Source organism: Podarcis liolepis (assembly GCF_965112155.1).
Source record: "Podarcis liolepis genome assembly, chromosome: 2".
NCBI lineage: Eukaryota > Metazoa > Chordata > Lepidosauria > Squamata > Lacertidae > Podarcis > Podarcis liolepis.
Window position 1 is genome coordinate 83,646,724 of NC_139555.1, and position 24,693 is coordinate 83,671,416.

At 45.7% G+C, this 24,693-nt stretch overlaps 1 protein-coding gene and 1 long non-coding RNA gene across 3 annotated transcripts in view; one reads left to right on the plus strand and one right to left on the minus strand.

Annotated features, from left to right (window-relative positions):
* Positions 1–4,566: 4,566 nt before the first annotated feature.
* Positions 4,567–6,393, minus strand: LOC310700265. The gene is made up of 3 exons (XR_014522546.1): positions 6,324–6,393; positions 5,532–5,610; positions 4,567–4,671 (listed from the first exon to the last, which is right to left on the minus strand). It is a non-coding gene; the product is annotated as an uncharacterized lncRNA (long non-coding RNA).
* An 8,952-nt stretch (positions 6,394–15,345) lies between these two features.
* Positions 15,346–24,693, plus strand: part of NCKIPSD (NCK interacting protein with SH3 domain) — a 93,475-nt gene continuing 84,127 nt past the window's right edge. The window contains exon 1 of one of the 2 annotated variants that reach the window (XM_083489308.1): positions 15,346–15,684. In XM_083489308.1, coding sequence (XP_083345434.1) covers positions 15,514–15,684 — 171 coding nt within the window. In that variant the 5' untranslated portion in view covers positions 15,346–15,513. The remainder of the gene's footprint in view (positions 15,685–24,693) is intronic. The other variant, XM_083489307.1, reaches the window with a different exon arrangement.

The following is a 24,693-nucleotide window of genomic DNA, read 5'->3' on the forward strand; positions in this document are numbered from 1 at the left end:
TTCTCCACTGAGTGAGATTCTCCCCCTGCCTCCACATTGCTCCTCACCTACAAGCGTGTTTGGGAAGCATGTTCACTGGTGTGACATCTATTTGGATGTTCTGCCAAGACCCAGGATCCCAGTCTGGGGTCATTTCCACCCGACTTCTAGTTTGAATTAGAGTGTGGAGAAACTTTTAAGCCAGAGGGAGGGATAGATCAGGCCACTTGCTGTTAGAAGCTGACTCACACTGAATCGGTTTGTTGATCTACGCCACTCACCATTATTTAATCTGGCAGTGGCTTCCCAGTGTTGCAAGCAGAAGTCTTTCCCAGGTCTGCTACTTGTTATGGTTCATCTGGAATTACCAGGATTGAGCCTGGGGCATTATAGTTCCATCACACATGACCTGGGTCACAGCACTTTCTTCCCTCAGAAAAGGCTGGTGTCTCGTTGCCTAGGTGATGGGGCCTGTTTGTCAAATTAGAGGCCATGGGTCTCTTTGCATGCTTCTTGTTTGCTATGGATATACTGTCCTCACCAAGCAATAATTTATGATGTTTGCACAGCACTTGGAATTGCCTAGAAAGCTTTCCTATTGTTACCTCAACAGCCCTTGAACAAAGGTAAAGGTAAAAGGTAAAGGACCCCTGGACGGTTAAGTCGAGTTGAATTCGACTATAGGGTTGCGGTGCTCATCTCTGCTTTCAGGCTGAGGGAGCTGGTGTTTCTCAACAGACAGCTTTCCGGGTCATGTGGCCAGCTCTGGTGCACGGAGCACCATGATGGAAGCCAGAGCAAAAAGAAAACACTGTTCCCCCCCCCCCCACTACCTATTTAACTGCTCACACTGGTATGCTTTTGAACTGCAAGGTTGGCAGGATCTGGGAGAAAGAGAAGATGGGTGGGTGGATTGGAACTGCCAACCTTATGATCTGCAAGCTGAAGTGGGCTGGTGGTTTAGACCACAGCGCCACCCACATCCTTCTTTACCTTTAACATAAGAATGTATGAACACCAGCAAAGCCCCAGAGGCCCATCTCATTTAGTATCCTCTTCTCACAAGAGCCAAGCAGGTGTCTCTGAGAAGCCCACACACATGACTTGAGTGCAACAGCACTTTCCCTGCTTGCAATTATCAGCAACTGGTATTCAGAAGTATTACAGCCTCTGACTGTGCACAGCAGAGCCATCACGGCTGTGAACCACCCTGAGACCTTTAGGTATAGGGTGGTATATAATTTCAATAAATAATGATAAAATAATAAATAATAATAATAATGGCTAATAGCCACTGATAGCCTTACTGTCAGGGCCTGGACTGAGGAGGAATGGTGGGGGCCGCCGCCCCTTCTCCCGAACCTTCTCAAGAACCGGAGGACAGTATAGATTTAGAACAGTGGTTTGCAGAGGGGCATAGTTCAGAGGCTGCAGAGGGGTAAAGCTGGGAAATAGTGGAAGAGGAACAGCAGAAAGAAGAACAAGCACCAGGGAAGACACAGCTGACAGACTCAGTGTCCTTGGGAAGCATTCCTGACCCCCCCACCCCAAACTAGGCGGGCATTACGGGTAATAGAACAGAGAGCTCAGCGACAGAAAGCTCAGATTAACCGGTGCAGGAGTGATGTAGAATAGGGATGACGTAGGGGGGTGGGACTTTACTTGGAGCAATGTCATCATGGCATAAAGCAGGCATAGGCAAACACAGCCCTCCAGATGTTTTGGGACCAGTGGTCAGGGATGTTGGGAGTTGTAGTCCCAAAACATCTGGAGGGCCGAGTTTGCCTATGCCTGGCATAAAGACTACATTCCTTAGTCTCTCTCTCTCTGAATACTGAATAAATTCTGCGGTAAGGACCCTTAGTGTTATCTGCTTTTTTGGCTGCCATGGGGGGAGGGATAGGATTCCCTGAGCCTTGACACTTATTCTCCATTAATTTCTCAAACCCTCTTTAAACCCATCCAAGTTGGTGGTCATCACTACACAATGTGTGAGTGGATTCTGTTGTTTAACTATGCGCTGTGCACTTTCTTTCGTCTACCTTGGACCCCCACAATCATGGCTCTTGGAAGCACAGAGAAAGAGGATCAAAGGACCCCCCTACCCCTCCCCATCAAGATCAGTGCCCTGGGAGAAGCAAGGCATGAGAACTCCTGGCTTTGTCTTCAGTGCTGCAGGATGCGAGGGGTGTGCTCTGCATTCAGCTTGTGGCACTTGCTGCGCTGCTGTCTTCATGGAAACGTGGCATAATTATCCAGAGTGTAAACAACAGCTGAGCACATTCCAGGGAACAAAAGGAGTTGCCTGAACACCTGGCCCCAGCAGGCACCTGTTGCTGCCATTCTGAGTACAGTATGGAGACAAAGCTGGTGCCAAACACCAAAGCAAATTGCAGCATTATAAGGGACTGCTGGGAGGGGATGGGATAGGGCAGGCTTCCTCAACCTCGGCCCTCCAGATGTTTTGAGACTACAATTCCCATCATCCCTGACCACTGGTGCTGCTAGCCAGGGATCATGGGAGTTGTAGGCCAAAAACATCTGGAGGGCCGAGGTTGAGGAAGCCTGGGATAGGGAATCATCTTTGCAGGCTGTGCAGGGTTACTGTTTCTGTAGCCCAGAGAGTGATGTCTTTTTTACCAGAATCAGGTTCAGAATCAATAATTCCAGGCTAGATGAATTAAGGAAACTTTGTCTGTTCAGGAGACAAGGCAGAGAGTGATAAGGGCCAAATAATTCCAAGATCCATTGCAACTGAGGTCCACCGCTGGACTGGAACTTAGGGGCATAGGTGTAGGCAGATAGAAGCTTTATATCAAGTCAACCATTGATCCATCTAATTTAGTTCTGTCAGCAAGGCTAGCCAACATGGTACTGTCAGGTTGTTCCTGCACTACAGCTCCCATCATCCCTGACCCCTGGCTGTGCTGGCTGAGGCTGATGGGAGTTGGAGTTCAGCAACATCTAGAAGGCATCGTGTTGGCTACCTCTGATCACCAGGGGCTAGAAAGGCTCTCTGGGGTTTGAAGCAGGAAGTCTTGCCCTGCCCTGTCTGGAGAGATCAGGGGTTGTACCCTGGGAGCCCTTTTGAGTGTGCTCTGTGGCCCAGTGCAAAGCTGGGAACAGGTTGAGAAGGCCAGTTCTATGCATGGAAGGGCCAGGAAAGGCATTGAATGAAAGTTACTACTAAAGCTGTGAGGAGAAACAGAGGGCTGGGCAAAACTGTCCTGAACATGCAGCCACAATGTGCATTTCATGTCTCCTATGGAGACACATTTCTTTGGTCGGTGTACACAAATTGCTGTCCGCATAGTATGCAGGTATGGACCCTTGTAAAGGTAGGTCTACAAAAGGGCTTTTAGAAACCCCGAACTGCAGTACTTCTAAGGCTGAAGTGTATACACAGCCTAAGTGCAGATCCTCGTTTTTTCTTCTTCCTCCTCCTCCTCCTTCTTCTCTCTCTCTCTCTCTCTCTCTCTCTCTGTGTGTGTGTGTGTAGGAGAAAGAATGCATTTTGAACACAGACTTGGTGAATTGTGTCCATAATCTCTCCACTGCTACCTGCCAAAAAAGATTCCATCTGCTGAGTCATTTGTGTAGCCTTTAGGCGTTAAAAAAAACACCCCAATTTGTCTGAAGAACAGAACATGCTTTGGCAGAGATATCCTTCAGCGCTTTGCTCTTTGGACCTCTTATTTCCCTTTGTTTACAGCGTGTCTTTATTTAGCTTCCATTTGTCAAGAGCCCTGGGCTTTTCCTCACCCTGAGAGGGACACCTTAGCTTCAGGTCACCGGTCGGTACACGTCGCTTTCCCCACCAGCCCTTGAAACGCAATGCTCCTTTGGTGGCTGGGCCCTTATGCCCAGGTGAGGCCTCTGTTCCTTTCCCTTCACGGCAGGAATACAACACTTGGTGTTAGTTTACCTCCGTGAAGGGACAGCCAGGTAATCTGAGCGTCTTGCCATTGTATCATTAGGCCACGCTTGGTTTTGTAGCCCACACATGACATGTGGAAAACTACCCCAGTCCCATCATGCAAATTTCCCTGCTCCCTCAGTTTTGATTCAAACCGGCATTTGACTTTTGCCTCCTCACTTTCTGAATCATATGGAGGCAACTCTAATGGCATCAGTGCTATAGTGACAGGGATCCCCCACCCTGCTATGGCAGCTACTAAGGCAGAATGAAACGCAGAATACTTTAAAAGCTGAGAGAAAAGCCTATTGCACATAGTTTCTTTGAACGATCTAGTCCCTCTGTTCACTCTGGAACTGTGCCTTGGCTAATTTAAGATTAGCCATAGTGCAGCCTCAGGGGTGTGGGGGTCTTCTTACAGGGGAATTGTTAAGAGGTCATTCCTGGACGTCTTCCATTTATGGCCTTCTTCTGAACCACAGCAATGGCCCCCTTTCTCGCACCATAAGAAGAACACAGAAATCTCCTTTCTACCGAGGTCAGACGAGTTATCCATGTAGCCCAGTGCTGTCTATCCTGACTGGCAGCAGCTGTCCTGAATCTCAGGCAAAGACCATTCACATTATCTGTTCTGATCCATTTACCTGGAAGTTCCAGGAACTGAATATGAGGCCCTTTGCAAGGAATGCCATTGCACTCCCCATCTAATAGACAGCAGGCAGATGGAGCTCATAGGCTCTGGGTTCATACCACAGAAGAAGGGATGTCAGAGAATCCTGCAATAAAACAGGGGCAGATATAGAAATTGAAACAGACTGCTTGTTTGCATCCCAGAATGGAAATAAGTCAAGGGAAGACAAGTGGTATTTGCTCATATCATTGTTGTTTCTAAGCCCCCACATGGCACATGTGAACTATTTTTCACATGGTTTTACATTTATATTTATGCAGGGTATAGATGTGTGAAAATGTTCCCCACATGGAACATTCTCATGCTCCTGAACCAAGCGGGACTGAACTCCCTGCATATCAGCGGCTGCATGGGCAGTTCAGCCCTGCTTCCTGCAGAACAGAAGTGTGCCAGCCAGTTCTGTGCAGGGTGGCACGCCCAAAGCAAGCAGGATTGAATTCATGGTGTGAAGTCACATAATCATACCAATAATCATCACAACTGAAATTATGTTAAATTTGCAAGGTGAATAACATACTACTGGGCAGAAGACAAACTGCAGCGGAAAAGAAACAGCATCGTTTATGATGAACACATATTGGAATGGAAATTTCTGCCATCTTATATTCCTGCACAGTGAAATAGCTGCCATCTCCTAGAGGAAAAGAAATGCTGGGTTTACTCATTGTTGCTATATGACCATGTATCATTCTATGCAGAAATGTGACATTTCCTGCAAAATATTGTGGTCAGGCTGAGCCGTGTAGCAGCTGAATATTGCAGCAAATGAGAAACAGGAACTACAGCAGGTCAATCGAGGCCGTACTACTTCGCACCACCTGCAAGGATGTTACAGTGATCCTCATACCATACAAAGTGCAAGCTGATAACACTGATCATTGGGCTTCCATTAATTAAGTGAATCTTATAAATGAAACTGAGGGGGGGGGAGGTGTTGATGCTTACCCTTCTTTCTCCATTTGCAGGAAGGTGGAATATTTATTTCTTCTTATCCCACTTGTCAACAGAAATTCCTAGGGCAGTTCTGCATGAAAGGAAAACACACAGAAACAAAATAAATAAATAAAGCAGAACAAAATGGAACTATAATAAAACACAAGCTAAAAAGGCAGCAAGACCTTTAGAGCCAGATTAAAACAACTGGAGAAGATCCACAGCACAGCGGCAGAGCATCTGCTTTGCATGCACGAGGTCCCAGGTTCAATCCCCAGTATCTGCTGTCTGAAAACCTGGAGAGCCACTGCCGGTATTGTCAGTGTTGACAATACTAAGCTAGATGGAGCAAAGGCCTGACTTCAGTAAAAGGCAACTTCCTTTAGCAGGGACTAAAATTAAGACTGGGGAAAATAGAAAAGGACTTTGCCTGGCACTGAAAAGTCAACAAAGTATACCATAGGAAAAACATCTCATAATTGGGGGCCACCATTGAGAAGGTCCTCTCCCTGGTACCTTGCCTTAAATCAGGGGTGGCTAGACTGTGGCCCTTCAGATGTTGCCACCCTACAGCTCCTATAATATCTGAACATTGGCCATGTTGGCTGGGGCTGATGGAAGTCCAACATCATCTGGAGGGCCACAGGTTAACCACACCTGGCTTAGATTTTGGGGGGCATTCGCAGAAGGTCCTTGACATGGTTGTGCTAAACGCCCCATGACTGCCAAACTGTACTGCCAAATACTCCATTACTGTAAGCTGCAACCCTAGACACTGTTCCCATAGAACTAAATAGGACTTACTTTTGAGTAGACGTGTATGTGATTGTTCTGTTAGGCACCGTAGCAGCTGCATTTCAGGCCTCTATGCTGAGTTCTGAGTCATAGCTGCTGTTTTAAAGAAACATTTGTTAAACTCGTGAAACTGTTAACTATTGTCTGAATTTTATGTGTGCTAAGTCACTACAACTGTGGAGCCCTCATCAGTCACTAAAATTCCCCTCCTCTGTGAATATTACCTCCGTTAAGCACCTTTTGAATGAAAGCATTAACAGCAACTGGGGGAAAAAACAACGTACTGACAGAGAAATCTTAAGAGAGTTCTGTCTGGGGAGAAGGGCTCTGAATCTTCATGAGTGTTTCATCTCCCTCAGGAAGCAAAGTGGAGCTGATGGGGTCTGCTCTCAGGCTGTTATTTCATCATTAGCCTAGTAGCTCCTTTGAGAAATAGTGAAGAATATGGCTGTTAAGGTCAAAATTAGGCTTCTAAAATCTCGGCTGTTTTGTTAAGATGGTCTTAATGCTAGGGATGTGCATTGGCTCTGGATGGGAACAGAATAATGTGGGAAACTGAGGTTATTTGGGGGTCAAGTGTGGTGTCAATAATCCCCTGAGTCAGATTCTGTAGTGTATCGTTCAGCTCTAAATTGTCCTATATATCTCTATGGTCCGTGGGCTTTGCAAGGAATGAGGCTGTCCAAAATGCTGCCTGCAGAACACTGGATTTTTTGTTTGTTTAAGAATAACAGTGTGGGATTTTTAAAAGTTAAAAGCTTCATTTAAGTTTGTTTGTTTTTTAATTATATGTTGGTCTGCTAAAACTAAAACACTCAGAACTTGCCAGAACTCTGGTTGTTTGTAAGTTGCTTTGGGCAAGATAAAGAAACTAACAAATTTAATAAATAATAATAAATGGTGGAAGACTTCTTTAATATAAGACAGTTTATGGAAGGAACAAACCATGCAGCAGGCTGGTGCTGCTGATGCAGAACTGCAAACTAAACTGCTCACTGCCTAAGAGCTGACTGGTATGGCAAGCCAGGAGAGCCAATACACTATGCAACAGCCAAAAAGGAAGTCTGGAGTAAAGCTGCAAAACATTAAAAAAATGTAAGCAACAATACACAGCACTTCACCACTTCTTAATTATTTGAGGGAAGAGTCAGCCCCCTTCTCCCACCTCCATAAGGAATTCCTGAGAAATTGGATCCCCTTTGCTCCTCATATAAACAGCGCCTGGACTATCTGTCTGCATGGCAGGCTTAATCCCTAGAGACGACTGCTGCCAGCCAAACCACTTACATATGTTTTGCCTGTTGTATTCCAATCCTAAACAATTTGGCTGTGTTACATCTAAGCCCTTTGTGTGCTGGAGTATCAAGAGATCATCCCACTACTCACTCTGAAAGGGGCTGGCTGAGCTTTTGTGAGCACTTGCTTTGAGTGCTCGAGAAAGGTTTATAGGTGCTCAAAAAGCACCCACCTCTGCCACCTCCCTCTTCCTGTAGCTCTTACCTTTTAAGGAAGGGGAAGATGGCAGTCCACAATTTACGCACATTTAACTTGTGTGCATTCAGCTTTACGAGTGGCAAAAAAATAAAAAATAAAAGAGGGAGCAGAAAGGGAGCAAGGTTCTTGGGGGGAAATGTCTTTGGCAATCCCACCCGCCACTGAACCCAATGTGTTTTGCGTATACGTAATTGTGGCAATCGGAAGGTCAGCGGTTCGAATCCCCGTGACAGGGTGAGCTCCCTTTGCTCGGTCCCTGCTCCTGCCAACCTAGCAGTTCGAAAGCACACCAGTGCAAGTAGATAAATAGGTACCGCTCCTGTGGGAAGGTAAACGGCGTTTCCATGCACTGCTCTGGTTTCACCAAAAGTAGCTGAGTCATGCTGGCCACATGACCCAGAAAAACTGTCTGCGGACAAATGTTGGCTCCCTCGGCCAGTAAAGCGAGATGAGTGCCGCAACCCCAGAGTCGTTCGCAACTGGACTTTACTGTCGGGGGTCCTTTACCTTTTTAATTGTGACTTTAGGTGTAATACCTGGAACGTAACTCCCACATAAATTGTGGGCATACTGTACTGGTGGAACTTGTTTCCTCACCAACGATGAGATTGGGATTCCCAGTCTCATAATCCCTAAAAGGAAACTGATACTATTTGTGTCATTTCCACCAGACAGAGGAAAGGCCTGGGGGGAGGGGTGTATCTGCAACATGGTAGCAAAGGGAGGAACTAGATCTCTGACAGGCAAGGATGTTCTAGACACTAGCCAATACAGCCCGACCCCCATGTGCTCCAAAGAAACAGGCTGTATTCTTGCAGCCTGTTTCTTTGGAGAAAAGGGGGTGGGGGTAGTGACATTGCTTGAAATATTAGTGCTTGCAAGGAAGGTGTTTACTGAGCGAGAGGTTGCATAGTCTTCCCAGGAAAGCCCAGTTCCTGAAAAAGGCTCCTGGTGACATACAGTACTTGGAAATAAAGTGCATAATTCAAGCTTGGGCGTTTTGCTGTTCTGATAAATATGATGAAATCTCATAAGGAAATGAATTGTGTTTTCTAAGAAAACCTTGCAGTATTCATCTGAATCATCTGAATTTATTTTCCGTATGCCTGTTTCTTTGGCTGTTGGTTCTCTAATAAATATTTTATTATTCTTGTGTGCTTTTAATGTTTTGTGCATTTTTTCTTTATTGCCCCAGACTGGGCCAAGGGTGGCTGTCGTGCAATCACAATCATACCCCATCTCTGGCCTGGTGTTTTATTGTAGACCAAGCAGCATGATAATTTAGGATAGCACAGAGCTGGCCCCGAAACATTGCATTTGCATCGACAAACATTGCATTAGCACCCAGTGGGAATGAAACCTGTTTGCATCTGTGCAGCCTGCCAACTTTCCATTCCTGTTTGATCCAGAGAGATCGTAAAGCTGGAAAAAGACAATACATTTCAAGAGAATTCAAAACAAGTTGAGAAAGGCAAACCGCTTTTGTTGATTTGTCTCTTTTAGTGGAACTCTCCAATACCCTGCAAAACCTGGTTCGTAAGGCCCTGTGTAGGTGCCAAATTGTGGGGATAATGTGGAGGAGTAGGATTGTGCCCAGCGGTCTGGCTCCTGACCACTATATACTGAACATGTCTCTTGTGCATGTAGAAGCTCAGCAAAGAAGATCTGTTGGAGGTGCTGGTGGGGTTCAACCTGCTCCTCCATCCATGCATTGATCATGCCCACATTTTGGTCATGTCTCCAGGAATTAGAGGCAAAATTATGATTGATTGATTGCATTGATATACAGTACCACCTTTTTCTCCAAGAAATGCAACGTGGTGTACATGGTTCTCTCTTTTCTCGTTTACTCCCCATAACAACCCTGGGAGGTAGGTGAATAGCCCAAGGTCACCCAATGAGCTTCATAGCCAAGTGCAGATTTGAACCTTGTTCTCCCTGATCCTAGCTCAATACTCTAACCACTATATCACACTGGCTCTCAACTAGATTACTTGCAACTAAATGATTCTATATGACCATGAGCAGTGATCCCTCTTTCAAATTACCAGAACAGAAAACCTGTCATCTGCTCCCATCCTAGGCAAGTAAATAAGGGTTTAGAATGGACCTTTTCTATAGCTTTAACAGTGCCCAAATGCACAAGTAACTGAAGTAGTTGGGCAACATGACTTTTTAAGATGCTGGTGGAACATCATACAGTCCAAAAGTTGTGCCCTTGAAAACGTGAAAGAGCAATGCCAAAACACCATGCCCAGGTAGCATAAGCTGAGAGATGCATGTGCATGGAGCATATATTAAGGGCTGCAAAATGTCTTAGGCCAGCATGAGATCCAAACATAGATTGCTGTTTGCAAACATCCCTGCAGATTTAAGCATATTTGTATAAATGGTAGCAGTAAAAGCTCTGCTGAATGAAGTACAATTGCCTCCAGTCTATTTTTGGGGAACTCTGCATCGTGTTTAAGTTTTTTCCACCTCTGGCAATGGCATGACAGAGACGGCTCTGGACCTTGCAGCTCCCTGATGAGCCAGAATATGATGCACCTGCTTCCTCTTTTTCCTGCCCTGGTCCTTGTTGCTCAAACAGCCATGACATTGCAATGTGTCCGTACATTTATCATGCCTCTTTTAGACATTCCCAATAACAGCTGTTATTTTGGGGGCTAACAGCAGCTCAGAGGAGAGTTTTCCTCAGGATGGTGGCATGGGGTGAAAGGGGCATACTCCCCAGTCCCCACAGACCTGCTCCTGCTCATCTCATGCAGTTGCCATTTTGAAAATTAAAGAGAGAGAGTCAGTGTAGTCTAATGCTGAGACTGTTGGGCTATGACCTAGAAAACCAGGGTTTGAATCCCCGCTCAGTCATGAAGCTCACTGAGGATGACCTTGGGCCAGTCACTGTCTCTCAGCCAAACCCGCTTCACAGGGTTGTTGTGAAGATAAAATGGGGAGAGGGAGAAGCATGTATGGCACCTTGGGCTTGTTGGAGGAATGGGGGGAGTATGAATGTGAGAAAGACATGCAAGATCAAGAAGATGACTTTCTCAGCTGGGTTAGGCACAGCCTGTTGGCCGGGAAACATCTAGTGTAAAAAGTCTCAACTCTTGTGTTTTCCTGGGAGATGACTGAGACCTGTTTATCAGATCCCCTCAGTCCTTTCTTGGTTTGGGGCCAGGTCACCATGACTGAGTAATCAGGCAGAATCAATGGGAATTGTCCAATATGTATTTTGCTTACCATCAGTCAGTCCATGATTTGGCAAAATTGGCCGGGGGAGGGGGGGGCTTGTGTAAAGTTCTTGGGGGTTCCATTTTAGTGCTATGTGCATTGGCAGGGTGTGTTCCTATGACTGGACAAATTCATGGATAATAAGGCTCTCACTGACTACAAGCCATACTAGCGACATTCTGCCTCCACTGTTGACGGGACTATGCTTCTGAGTACCTCTTTCTGGGAATCACAAGAAGGGAGAGTGCTGTAGCATTCAGGTTCTGCTTGTGAGCATCCCATGGGCATCTAGCTGGCCACAGTGAGAACAGGATGCTGGTCAGATGGGCCTTTGGTCTGATCCAGCAGGCTCTTCTTACAAGGAGGGAGGGAGGTACCTGTTTATTTCTGGTCTCCTTCTGGGAAAGCTAGCTTTCACCTCATTGGTGCTTTCTTGGCCATCTTACTTTTTTGCTCACCAGACTCCTGCTTCCTAGTTTCACCCACTCTGCTCTCCACCATCCTTTCAGTTATCTACCACTAGATTCAATCCATATCTGTTTGGGGTGAAAAATCTCACATACCTGAAAGCTGGCAAATTAGGCCATTGCCTGCAAAAGATCATGCCAGAGCATGTTGCCACACTGTTCTAGATCTGTGCATTTTTATATTTTTATTTTTAGCTGGTAGGGAATAAAAGTAAACCATGACTTCCGAAAGCAAAACAAAACAGTTCAAAAAAAGCAGAAGGCAGAGCTCGAGGGCTTTTCTATATTTGGTAATTTACAAAGGAATTGGATAGCGAAAGAGCTCTGTTTTGCAAGCTCCGATCGCCCTCTACTGAGCATTTGCTGAACTAAAGCTTCATGGATATTGTTAGCCACACACACACACACACAGAGAGAGAGAGAGAGAGAGAGAGAGAGAGAGAGAGAGAGAGAGAGACCAGACACACAAACACGAGAGTTATCAGCAATCTTGGAGGAACCCCAAGGTTTGCAAAAGTACAAACAACTGCCTGCGAAAAAATTACAATGGAAACTCTGCAAAAGACTTATGAGGACTCTCTGAAGCCACAGAATGCTGGTTGATTTTGGTTGGGGAGGGAAGGAAGCTCAGAAAAGGAAAAACTCAGTGGGAGTGGAAATGACATGGAGTATCCAGGAAGGCGGGAATGGCTGGCTGGTTGGAATTCTCAGCAGGAGAACTCTATGCTGCAACACTTCGTTGCAGATTCCACTTGTGGCAATCTAACAGTCCTTTGTCCTTGGAGCTTTGTACTTGGAGCTATAACACTCCGTGAGGACTCAAGAGACAGCTTTCAATCTCAATTCAGAGACTGATAAAGTTACATCCATACCATACATTTAAAGCCCATTTGAAGCACCTGGCTCCCTCAAACAAATAAAATAAATCATAGCAACTGCAGTTTACCTCTCATAGATTTACAATTCTCAGCACCTTAACAAACTACACTTCACATGATTCTTTGGGAGAAGCAATGTGCTTTAAATGTGGGTATGGCTTGAATAATACATGGAAGCCTCTTTTATTTACAGGTCTAAAAAAAAAGTATTTGTGGGGCATTCATGCAGTTGGGGCTGTGGTTAGTCCTAGAATTAATTTTAATGTCTCTACTGTGACTAGGGCCTTGTTAGATACAACTCTCAATCCGCCCCCCCCCCCGTGTTTTTACTTGTGTAGCTCCCAAGCTCAGTTGGATCGTTCTGCTTTCTTGCCTCTGCCATAACTCATGAAAAAGACTGTCATAGTCAAGTCTCCTTGAAACAGTTCCTTTTATTCTCTGTTTTCCATTACAAGCCTTTCAGTCTTACTGTGCCTCTCTCTCTGTCCTTGTCAGGTAGCGGAGAGTGAAAGGAGATATGTGCTCCGTACAGTTCATTTTCACTGGGATTGTCATACCAGTTTCAGATGCTTTAAATCAATAGAACTCTGTGTTCTGTTTAAAAAATAAAGAAAACTTGGCAAGTGACTAATCAGTTCTGTTTTGCATGCATTTACATAGTACAGTACCTTAATAAAGGTGTGTCTTGAAGGTGACAGTTTCTCTCAAGTATAAGGTGACTGAACATTTAAATGTTCTGAAAGCGACCACATTGCTTACGCTAGAGATGCCTGCAGGCAATACCCAGCCTCCCCTCTCATTCCCTTGTCCTCATTCATCCTCTCACCACTCCTGGCAAGAGTGAAGGGAGCAATCTCTGCTTTCCGCCTGGCTAGCATCACTTCCAGGATGTTAGAAAACTGTGCAGGCAGAGCCAAAAGGGAGTGTGTGAGAACTGGCACTCTGGAGCTTTTTTCAACATAATAGCCAGCAACAAACAAACAAACAAGCCTTGGCCCACTACAGACTGTAAAAACAAAACAAAAAAACCTTTGTGTTTTTACAGTGGATTTACATCTAATTGTTCCAGTTTGTTTGCCATTCCTTTACTTATTTATTTCATAAAATTGATATGCTTCTCGAATGTAAAAAAAGAAGACGTCTGCACTTGCCCGCAGGTTTCAGGATACAGTGGTACCTCAGGTTAAGTACTTAATTTGTTCTGGAGGTCCGTTCTTAACCTGAAACTGTTCTTAACCTGAACCACCACTTTAGCTAATGGGGCCTCCTGCGTGCCGCCAGAGCACGATTTCTGTTCTCATCCTGAAGCAAAGTTCTTAACCTGAGGTACTATTTCTGGGTTAGCGGAGTCTGTAACCTGAAGCATATGTAACCTGAAGCGTATGTAACCCGAGGTACCACTGTAGTCTTGTTGTACATAATAAGCAGCTGGTGACACAGTTCAATGTACAGTATGTCTTTACATTAACCAGTGTCACTGGCAGCAGATTGCAGCTGAAAGGGAAAAAAAATTTCGGTCAAAAGCATATGAGCAAAGAGTGCAGTAGGGGTGGGTACTGATCTCCACTGCCCCAGTATTTCTCACTAACGGTGATCCCAAAATCAGCTTAGGACATCATCCCAGTGCTTAGATTCATCACTGTCTTCCTGCACTGCTTTCACTCTTTCTGTCTCTGAGATTTCACCTTCCTGCACTAGCTTTGAAAACTTGCCACATGCTTTGCAGTGCTGTCCATATGCTAGGCATTTTTCTTTTCTCTTTACATGTTGTTTCCCGCAATACAGGCATTGTCTCCTGCATGCTCCTCCACTAGGTGGCACATCCTATTTATAGTGATGTCTGGACTGTTGGACAGCATGCACCTGTGTCTCTTGGGTGCCTGCTAATATTCTAATTCTTGCTTTAGAAAGTTCTGCTGACCTGCGTACATCCAGGCAGCGATGTAGTGTTAAACTGGTTTCTCGCAACAGCTGCTCATGCAAATGCTGATCTCTTGTCCCCCAAACAATTGTGAATCTGATGAGTCACCCTAAAATTACAGGTTGATGCTAGAGTCCTTAACACAGCAACATAAGCATCTGCCTTCAGCACCATGTTCCCCCATAAAGAACTTGACAGTGTCCCACTGTTTCATTTTGTTCAGGTATACAGTATTCATCCAGTGCCTTAAAATATCTCCTCCAGAGTACTGCCAGTGATTAGGCCAAGAGACATGTCCTTCTTGCCCCTTGTCTCCAGTAAGGCAATAGGACAGCTTTACTTTGTGATTTTCCTCCTCTCTCTTCAAAGCAAGAACCAGATAAGAGTTTAAACTCTTCTCTCTACTGCCTCCATGCCTGGGTTAGATTAGCTGCAGTGAAATTTGGTGGTGAAACTACTCTCCTCAATGTGTAGTTATTGTGGATGCATCAGGAAAGAAAGGCCTGTAAGAGCTTTTCTGTTGTTGTGATTGTATGCTTTTAATAGAATATCTATCTACCTATGCTCGTTTTTTAATGAGTGGGGGGCTTTTTTGGCAGTTTAAAAAAACCCTGTAAGTTACCTTGAGACCCATGAGTGAAAAATGAGGGTGCACACACAAATATATATAAAACCACACTATGGTTTTATATTTGCTGTGAGCCACCCAGCCAGGGTGGGGAAACCCCAGCCAGATGGGTGGGGTAGAAATAATAGAATTCTTATTCTTATTCTACTATTTCTAATAAGAATAAGACTAAGGGAAAATGCAGCGTGGGAGCATTTTAGTATAGAGGGGCGCCGGAGACGTTCCCCCAAGGCGGGGCGAGGGACGACAACTTGACCCAATAACAACAGCAGGAGCAGCAAGCAGCCGCTTGAGGCGCTGTTGCTCTTTCCGCCCCGGGCCGCGCTTCCCGCCTCCCTCATAGAGCGGCAGCCCAGCAGGTGGCGCCGCAGCCCCGCGAGCCCGGCAGGGGGCGTGGCTGCGCGCTGACATCGCCGGCGAGGGTGACGTAGCCCGGGGCGGGGGCGGAGCCTGGGGAGCCGTGTTTTGCATCGGGAGCCGGCGGCAGCGGCGGAGGAGGCGGCGCTGGCACTTGACCGGAGGGTTCCCTTCGGGTCCGCTGCCCTGTAGTGTTTTCCCCCACCCCACCTTCACGGCCGCCATGTACCGGGCCCTGTACGGCTTCCGCTCGGCCGAGCCCAGCTCCCTGGCCTTCGGCGCCGGAGAGACCTTCCTGCTGCTGGAGCGGAGCAACCAGCACTGGTGGCTGGTGACCCGGGCGGGCTCCGGGGAGACGGGCTACGTGCCGGCCTCTTACCTGCAGCGCCTACAGGTCAGGCGGGGGGCGGCGACGGGGGCAGGGGGGCGAGGGAGGCGGCGGCGGGGACAGCTGTCTCGAGGGGGGCGCGGCGGGTCTCCGGCCCCTTCCTCCTCCTCCTGCTGCTCCCCGTCTGCCATGGGTGGGGGGTGGGCCTTGCGCCCGTGCCCCCCCTTCCAGGTGTGCAAAGTACACGCACGCAGCTGTCCTGGGGGGTTTTCCAGGCGCAGCCCATAACTTCGAGGGAAGGAGGCAAGTCCGGATTTGTTTACGGCTGCTTCACCTTTCTGTCGCTGCGCAGGTCCATGGGGCAGGAAGGTGCACCGGACCAAGGCTTCCCAGAGCCTGTGGCCTCTGGGGAGGTTGAGTGCAGCTCCGGGCACTGAAGAAGCACTTCGGTACTGTGGAAGGAAGGGGCGGAAGCGTCCCCCACCCCCGGGGGCTTTGCTGCCTTTAGAGAGCTGCTGGGCACCCGGTGAGAATGGTGCGCGCACCTTCCCCTGGAAAATTAGGCGGCGCTGGTCTCGGCGACGCCGTGCCGCTTTGAGTTGTGTCAAGTGGCGCAGGGCCTGCTCCGAGGAGATGGGCTGCTTGGCGTGTCTCACATGGTGTGTTGACAGGGTAGGGGTCAAATGACAAGCCTCGTGAGACTTGAAGGTGACTCTGGGCTAGAGAGAGTGTCTCCTTGCTAAAGGAAGCCTCACTTTACAGTGCATCCTAGTAGTGACTGTGTCACTTTCACCTCTCCATTTCAGGTCTTTTTCAAAGCTCTTTTGCGGATGTTTGTCCTTGGTTTGTCCCTCAGTGGCCTCGTATTGCTCTTGCCATGCACTTTAATTGACTGTGATTTCTTATAGTTGGGCCAGGCAAATGGTTAAAAATAAAAAGAATATTATGCAAAGAACGCTTTGCAATCTTACATCAGTAACTGCTCTAGTGTGCCAAAAGGAGGGGAGGGGGCATTTCTCCTTACTTCCAAATATCACTATGTGAGATGGAAACTGATGGGGATTGGTACATAGGGAGAAATGAAAATATGCAGTCTTGCTTAAGTGGCAAGGAAGAGAAACAGGTGCAGAATGAAAGATGGGATAGTATATCAGATGAGGTGCACCCTAAGATGCTTAGCCTACACCTGCTTCTCATTGCCCAAGGGATGTGATACAAGCATTTCATCCTAACATTCACACCAGAAAGTCAAGCTCTAATGTGGGCACGTTCAAGGGTGAGTTGCATACAACCCAAGGTATTCATGGTATACTGTATTCAGAAACTGATCATGGGGGGGGGGGGCTAACACACACTCCTTCCCTTTATCTCTAGTGTTTGCAAATCCAATGGCCCATCTTTCACACCTGATCTCCATGTGCAGAATATATAGTGCATTGGAGCTCGAGTGTATTGATGTGGATGAAATGTGAAGGCATTTGTAATGCTGAAAAGGAAAAGGAAAAGCTATGTGGCAGTTACTCCCAGAGGGAGCCTGTGTTGGATGATAGCCATTACAAAGGATTCAGAGCTCGACTAATGCATGTATTTCTTGATGTTTATGTATACATTTGTGTGTGTGTACGTACACACACACACACACAATCAGGCAGCTGTTTAGAAAGTATCTCTGAAGCTGGCTTTCTGTGTCTACTGAGAATACTGTGACTCCTTGAATGCAGAGGAGAGCAGCAGTGGTTTCAAACCTCCTTCTAATGTGGATTATAATAGAGAGAGGCTAATAACAGGCCTGTCCAACTACTGATGAAGGGGCCAGACGGCTAAGCCTGAGCAAATGTTGTAACAATAGTGGCAGTAATTATAGCCAAGTCAGACATGTTAGCAATTATGGAAAGTGAAAGAACAGATTGCTTCAGCCCAAATAGGAATCAGAGTGATGAGTGATAACACCCTCCTCTCTAGTGTGAGGGTGTATTTAGTGGAGAATTCCTAGGGATAGCATAAACATTGAAATGTGAATTTGCTTTGAAACAAACACAGCTTGGCTTAAAGCATTTAGTTCTAATGCTAGAAACTTGAACTTGTGCCTGAAGCAGCTGCATAAAGAAACCATGCTTTTGTGCTTAATAGTTATAATTTACTTACTTAAGAGTCAAACTAGAGGTGATGTTTGTCACATAGTTTACTCTTGCATCGTTGATTCCCTCCCCCATATTTGGGGTGGGGGGTAGCCTCTTTTGGAACAGGCATGGAAGAAGGGGATCATAAGTCTCTAACCCCAACCACTGTCCTAACCTCCCTCACACTTGCCATTTGCAGTGGGAGAAACACTCCCCTCTTTCAATGATGGGAGCATGCAACATACTTCATTGTAATATTTTAATGCACATATGAAGCTTCCAAATTTTTGAAAATGCAAAAATCCTCCAGTTCCCTCCCACCCAAAACCCCACAGCACATGTACAAGGCCCTATAATGTTCAGAACATTATACAAGGCCCTATAATGTTCTTAATATAGGCAATTAATTAGTGTGCAAATTTTAAAGAAATCGTGTCGTCTCATCAGAAGCACTGGCCTTTGTGCTTTTCAGGCTTCCCTATGTTTCAGTTGCTTATTTTTGAAAAGGCCTCTTTTGCTTCAGTATCTGCCTGTCTGCCAAGAGAAAAATGGGCCCAGTGTAAGGATGGTGAAGCCTTGCCGCTTCCTATTAGTGGCACTGCCACATCCTGCCAACACCCTCCTCTGTGGGCTGGATAAAGTGGATATGTGGGGCTGGAGCTGATGCAAACCAGCCCCGTCTGCTGTCCCATGCTCCTTACTGTATTTACATTGATGTGGACTTAGAACTTGTAAGTTATTATAACTTGTAAGTCATATTAATGCATGCTCCTTACTTCACGGGTAGCAGTTTATATTATGCTGTGTGAAGAGCTCTGAAGTAAATGGGACAACCATGACTGGTTATGGGAAGTTGTGCTCTCATCATAAAATATTTTTCGGCAACTGCTTTATAATGGATATTGGTCTGGAGCCTGTCATTAATTTAATGTCCTGTCAGAATGTACCTGAAACATTTGTTTTTTCAACCTTGCCTGGTGCATGATTATAGGAGTGTGTGTGTGCAAGAGAGTGTGCATACATGTGTGTGTGCAGGGAGCAGAATACATTCAAAACAGTAGACTCCACACTGACCTCTGCAAACCGCTCGATGCCAGAATTCCAGTTTTGTATCAAAAAACTGTGAAAGGATCAGACTGCATTGGGGGTGCTGTCTTCATTGATGATGTGAGGGTAGGAGAGAACAGTATTATTATTTTTAATAACCAAATTCAGCCAAACAGGAGTAGGGCATTTTGGAAATAGCTTCAAGCATTTTTAGAAATAACTGCACACAAAAACGTCTTCCATAGGGAGATGCTTAGTTCCCTGGGGAGATGTAAACTCCTCTCTGCCCTTGCGTAGCATGGAGCAAAATGCCAGCCTATCCCCTGTCTATGCATGCAGTAAGAAAGGGTGCTCCAAAACTTCTTTATTTTCACAGTTGAGGATCAGTGTCTCAAACTTGTATTTAGCAAGCATTTTCTTCTTCCAGTACCTTAAAATGCATTTTGAGTCCATCTTTTGCCATCTTTTTGTCTGTATACAGAAGAAAAATAACTAGTGGACTAACTCATCCCTTTTGGTTTAGGGATACTCTGTATTGGTTTTTAAGAGGATTTGCTTTTTGAGCAGTCCAGAGAAATGAACTCCCAACTGATGAGTGATGCTTTTGATGATCAGTTTCTTTCCAGGTTAAATTGCCAGCATCTAGAGCACATACTCAGGGATGTGGTTGGTGCTGTGGTCTAAACCACAGAGCCTAGGGCTTGCCAATCAGAAGGTTGTCAGTTCAAATCCCCGCGACGGGGTGAGCTCCCATTGCTCGGTCCCTGCTCCAGCCAGCCTAGTAGATAAATAGGTACCGCTCCAGCAGGAAGGTAAATGGCGTTTCCGTGCACTGCTCTGTTTCACCACATGACCCAGAAGCTGTACGCCGGCTCCCTCAGCCAGTAAAGCGAGATGAGCACCGCAACCCCAGAGTCATCCGCGACTGGACCTAACAGTCAGGGGTCCCTTTACTTTTATAGCACACACTCTGTTCTTCATAACACACTATTTTCTCTTTTGTTGTGTTCAAGCACCAGAAACCTAGCTCTTCTGGTTGTTCAGTAACTTGCTGTTAATTTAGTTGTGACTTTTCCCCCCACACGAGCCTAAAGACATTTCTCCCATGAGTTCATTCTGGTAGGTACTTACAGTGGAGTTCAGCTAGCCTAATCATAGCATCCTGTACTGTAGAATAATTAGCCACTGATTTCAAGGATTTGCTAAGTTATCCATCTATTGATTTTCAATCAAAACAAGGTTTATTTTTTAAATTGCTGTAGCATAGCATAGCTAGGCCTAGTGAGCCCAAGGCTTCAATTTCTAGGAGACAGTGTTCCGGTTGTTTCCAGTGATCTGAGCAGGAGGTTCCCAGTGTCTCGGTAACTGTAGGATGGCAACCTCTGTCCCAAATATTTCTGAGCTGCTTTCTAACTTTGAGTGTACGCCTATTGCTTCCAGTTTGGTGGTGATGCAAGTGTTGATGGATCGAAGATGCCAATAATAATATTTGGAAATGAACCAAATCTTTTATAGAAAACCTGTGTACCAAAGAGTAGCTTAAGGGTTCAAGAGCTGTCTGTTCTTGAGTCTCATTTAATAAGTGCATTGATGCTAATTAGCAAGATGCTTAAAGGTAATTTATGTTGCCACGCTCGCTGCAAGAACATTGCATCAAATGATAAGTGACAGTGTGTTGAGACGAGAGAGGATGTGTGGTGCCAATGAGAATCACTGTTGCAAAAAGTAACCCAGCAGCGAACTTCATTAATAATGCAGTCAGGTTCCAGGTAAACTCCACATGCTGCAAGAGCTACAGTCAGCGGAAGAAAACCTCCCTCAGCTGGTGGAACTTCCCAGTGGGAGTTATGAACTGATATCACAGCATGGCAATTGAAATAATGTAATTTAAAGTGGGATCTCTGACTTAAATTAAGGCATGGCACCTGTTAATGCCACCTGCATGTTTCCTTTGAGTTCTTCCGTCACATCTTGGCTTCAAGAGGCAAAATGCACAACTAGCTTTGTTTTAGAAAATGTTCTGCCAGGCCGTGTGTGTTTTCTCCAGCTTAGTGGTATGTCAAGCTATTTTTGTTCTGTGCAACTACAGAATTTATAGTGCTTCAGTGCAAAACGGGGCACTGCTAGGGTTTTACTGTTGACCTGGTTGTAAAGAGCAGCTTGAGAATTTGAGGGCCGTATCTGGTGAAACCTAGAACACCAAAGGGTGGTTGATTTCAACTGCAAGTGCATACTTGGTGAGGCTTAGTACCCAGTGAACCTATTGACCCCTGTCCCTGCAGGTTACCTGGAACAGACGTCCAAATCCATCTTTTCTCTTGCCTTATGCCCTACCATCTTTCTCTTCAGTAAGAAATGCAGATTAATTCATGAAAGAGTCCAATTCAGTTTTACTTTGGTGAATGGTTTTTCTCATGTTCAGGATCTGTCACAACATATTTGAACCGAAAAAAGCTAGCAGTGATCCTGGGCTTTCTTTTTTGCCTTCCCCTTGAAATTGTGGCTTGAGTCACCTTGATAATGGGAGAGTTTAATGTAAGCAAGGCTTTAGTGTCTAGAGTTTTGGATACAGGATCTGAGGTCAGCTACACTGTAGGGAACAATGACTTGAACAGGTGCTACAGCTGAGAGGTATGAGAAGCGCACCTGACAGCATCATCTGGTTAATTGCTTGGAGTTACCTGAGAGTCCCTAGTAAGTGCTGCCAATAGTTTAATGCAAAGCAGATGTTGTGGTAGGAAAACCAACCTATGAACTTCACAGTGTCTGACTAAACAGGAGGATGCCAGTTGTTGGAAGATCTCAAGAGTGTAAGAGTGATACTTAAATAGGTTGCGCACAGCAAAAAAAAAGTGTGGTGGCTACAATGGAAGCTTTCATCTGAGGCAGAGAATAATTTATTGTAGATAGAAGAGTGAAGTTTTATAGGAAGTAATAAAAAAAAATCAATTTAAAAGCTTCCTCAGGAGAAAGGGATTTATTCTGTGTGTCAAGGAAGTGAATAGTTGCTGAATAGGAAAGAAAGCCTGATGTAACAAATGAAGGCCTTATGGTTAGGTTAAACAGTCCATACATTATCTTAATAGTAAAACATGTAATCACTTAATGGGAATCTGGATCTCTTCCAAGTTTCAGCTTTTAGACCGTAAGGGTTTGGATTGCACCATAGCTGTACAGGATCTTCGTCATCAAAGATGAAAGTGAGAACAATATTGCCTCTGTCTCTGCTGTTGAAATCATGACCAAAATAATAACAATTTATTATCTGTTACTGTAGGACTGTTGTCTTCTATCTCTGAGAGTGAGATGAGGAAAAGGCCGGCTCAGCTGTCACTGTAGCCTGTTTATTCAGTTGCGGGAAATGGTCTGTGAAATATTAATCTGTTTTGAAACCCTCACACGTGCAAGCAGACACATGGGTAACCAGTTGCAGCACAGCTACATGGGTAGAACTCAACATGACCATGAGCAGCTCATCAGGCAGGTTGGATGGATTCCAGCCATGCCAGTGCAATTCCAGCAAAAAAAAAAAAAAGGGGGGGTTGCATTGACATGGCTAATCTATATGAACCATGTAGAGAGCTTCTCTTACATATGGTTTGCTACACGTAACTGCTCCCTTGCTGTGGCTGTATTTAAGAGCACTTGTTACCAGCTTAATATCACAAAAAATCTCTCAAGTGGCATACAAAGCTCAGAATATAGAACAGTATAAAACCACGCATCCCATGTCATTGTAATAATGGATAAAACACAAGTCACAATTGTCAGGTACAGGGGTGCAGCTTCAGTAACCAAATGCAGCGGTCAGGGAAAGCGTGGGAGAAGAAATATGTCTTTTAAAGATCTGTAAAACACAACCGAAGTATGGCAGAAGGAAGAGCATTTTGAAATGCAAGGGCACAATAGCCCATAGGACTTGTTGCTACAAGTAAGATTGAAGTGATCTATCTGTGGGCAGGCAGTCTTTCAGGTACCCTGGCCTAAAGTTGTTTAGGGCTGTATATGTCGACAGCAAGACAGCCATGGACCAATAGATGAATAGGATCTGTCTTTTGAGCACTGTGGATTTTCGTTGTGGCAGGTTAATTCAGACTTTTATTTCATGTCAAACTCTGAGCATTCCACGCAGCTGATTGTAGAAAGGGTCTTTAAATGATGAGTGGTGAGGACAGAGCAATGAGAACACAGCAGATGAGTCAGGGCAGGAGGTTAAGGGTAATGGCCAACAGAAGATCCTGTACAGGAGTGGGGAACCTCCAGTTCACAGGCCAGACTTGACCTGCCAGGAAACCACAACTGCCACCCCTACACCTGAAATCAGGTGTGCGGCAGGAAACTGGGACTTCAAAGAAAATGGGCTGCCTGTTGCTCCTTGGCTGGAGCAAGATTACTTTGTTGGAATGTGCCTTGCTCAGCAAGGAGAAACAGCAAATATTCTGTTGGAACTGTGTCTCCCTCTCTGCACTTTGAAGCCTCCCTGTGCTTCTTTCCATCCCCTCTGTGGTGGTCAAGGAACAACTGTGCTCCCAAATGTTCTTTTGCAGTGGGGTTTCATTTGGTGCTGGATCCAATCCCTGATGAAAGCAATGGGACTTGCATTTGGTGCTAAATTTTAAAAGGACTGAGTGCATGCTTCACTGCAAAGGGACAACTGGGATGACACTCTCAGCTGTGCCCTCCCAGTTGTTCTTTGGCAGCAGGGCTTGCAGTTGTCACTGTTTAAATTCAGTGCTGAATGCATCTCTTCCACACCCCATTGCTTTTGGCAGGGATCGGGTCCACCTTAGAATCATAGAATCATAGAGTTGGAAGAGACCACAAGGGCCATCGAGTCCAACCCCCTGCCAAGCAGGAAACACCATCAGAGCACTCCTGACATATGGTTGTCAAGCCTCTGCTTAAAGACCTCCAAAGTAGAAGACTCCACCACACTCCTTGGCAGCAAATTCCACTGTCGAACAGCTCTTACTGTCAGGAAGTTCTTCCTAATGTTTAGGTGGAATCTCCTTTCTTGAAGTTTGGATCCATTGCTCCGTGTCCGCTTCTCTGGAGCAGCAGAAAACAACCTTTCTCCCTCCTCTATGTGACATCCTTTTATATATTTGAACATGGCTATCATATCACCTTAAGCCAGGTGATTGGCAGCTGGGTAGACCCCACCCACCTGTCAGAGGTGGCCCACAGAGGGTCGGCCTCCTGGACAAAAGTGGTTTCTCCTTCTAGGAGTTGAGGAAGTGCGCAAGTCTAAAAAAACACAAGCCATTCTGTTTAGGTGGCTTCCTGCTTTCAGTGAGTTCTCATTGGAACGGCCTGTGTTCACATGCTCAGGCTGGTTTGCTGCTTGAACGCTGCTTCCATTCTTTAGCGTTGTATCCTTCCTTGTGTGAATTCTCTTGTCCTTCCCCCAACAGTATTGACCAAGTTCAAGGGTTAATCTTGCACTAATCTTATCCGTGGTTAATGCTATTGGAGTTCCCTCTGTAAGCAGAGATTGAAACCAAGACATGGACATGGTTTGCAAACCAGGGTTAAAAGGGAACTTATTTAGCATAAAACATGCCACTATAAGTCTTGGACTGAACCTGTGTACCTTAGAGTACCTTGGACCTTTATTGGACTGACCTCTGAGTAGAAGTGGACAGGATTGCACTGCACACTGAGAATGCAACTACAAAACGCTAGCCATGGGACTCTGTGCTCCCTACCCCAACCCATGTCTCCTTGCTCCGGTGGCTAGATTTCTACAGTTGTATTCTCAGTGTGCTAAACTTGAATTTGCAGTGAAATGGTGTGGAAGGTCTACTGTTGCTTTTGATTGGACACTGCTTCCAGTCTGGGAATAGGATTTTTAATTGCCTAGGTTCACTCTCTAGTGTGATTAATACTGGGTTATTTTAAGCCATGT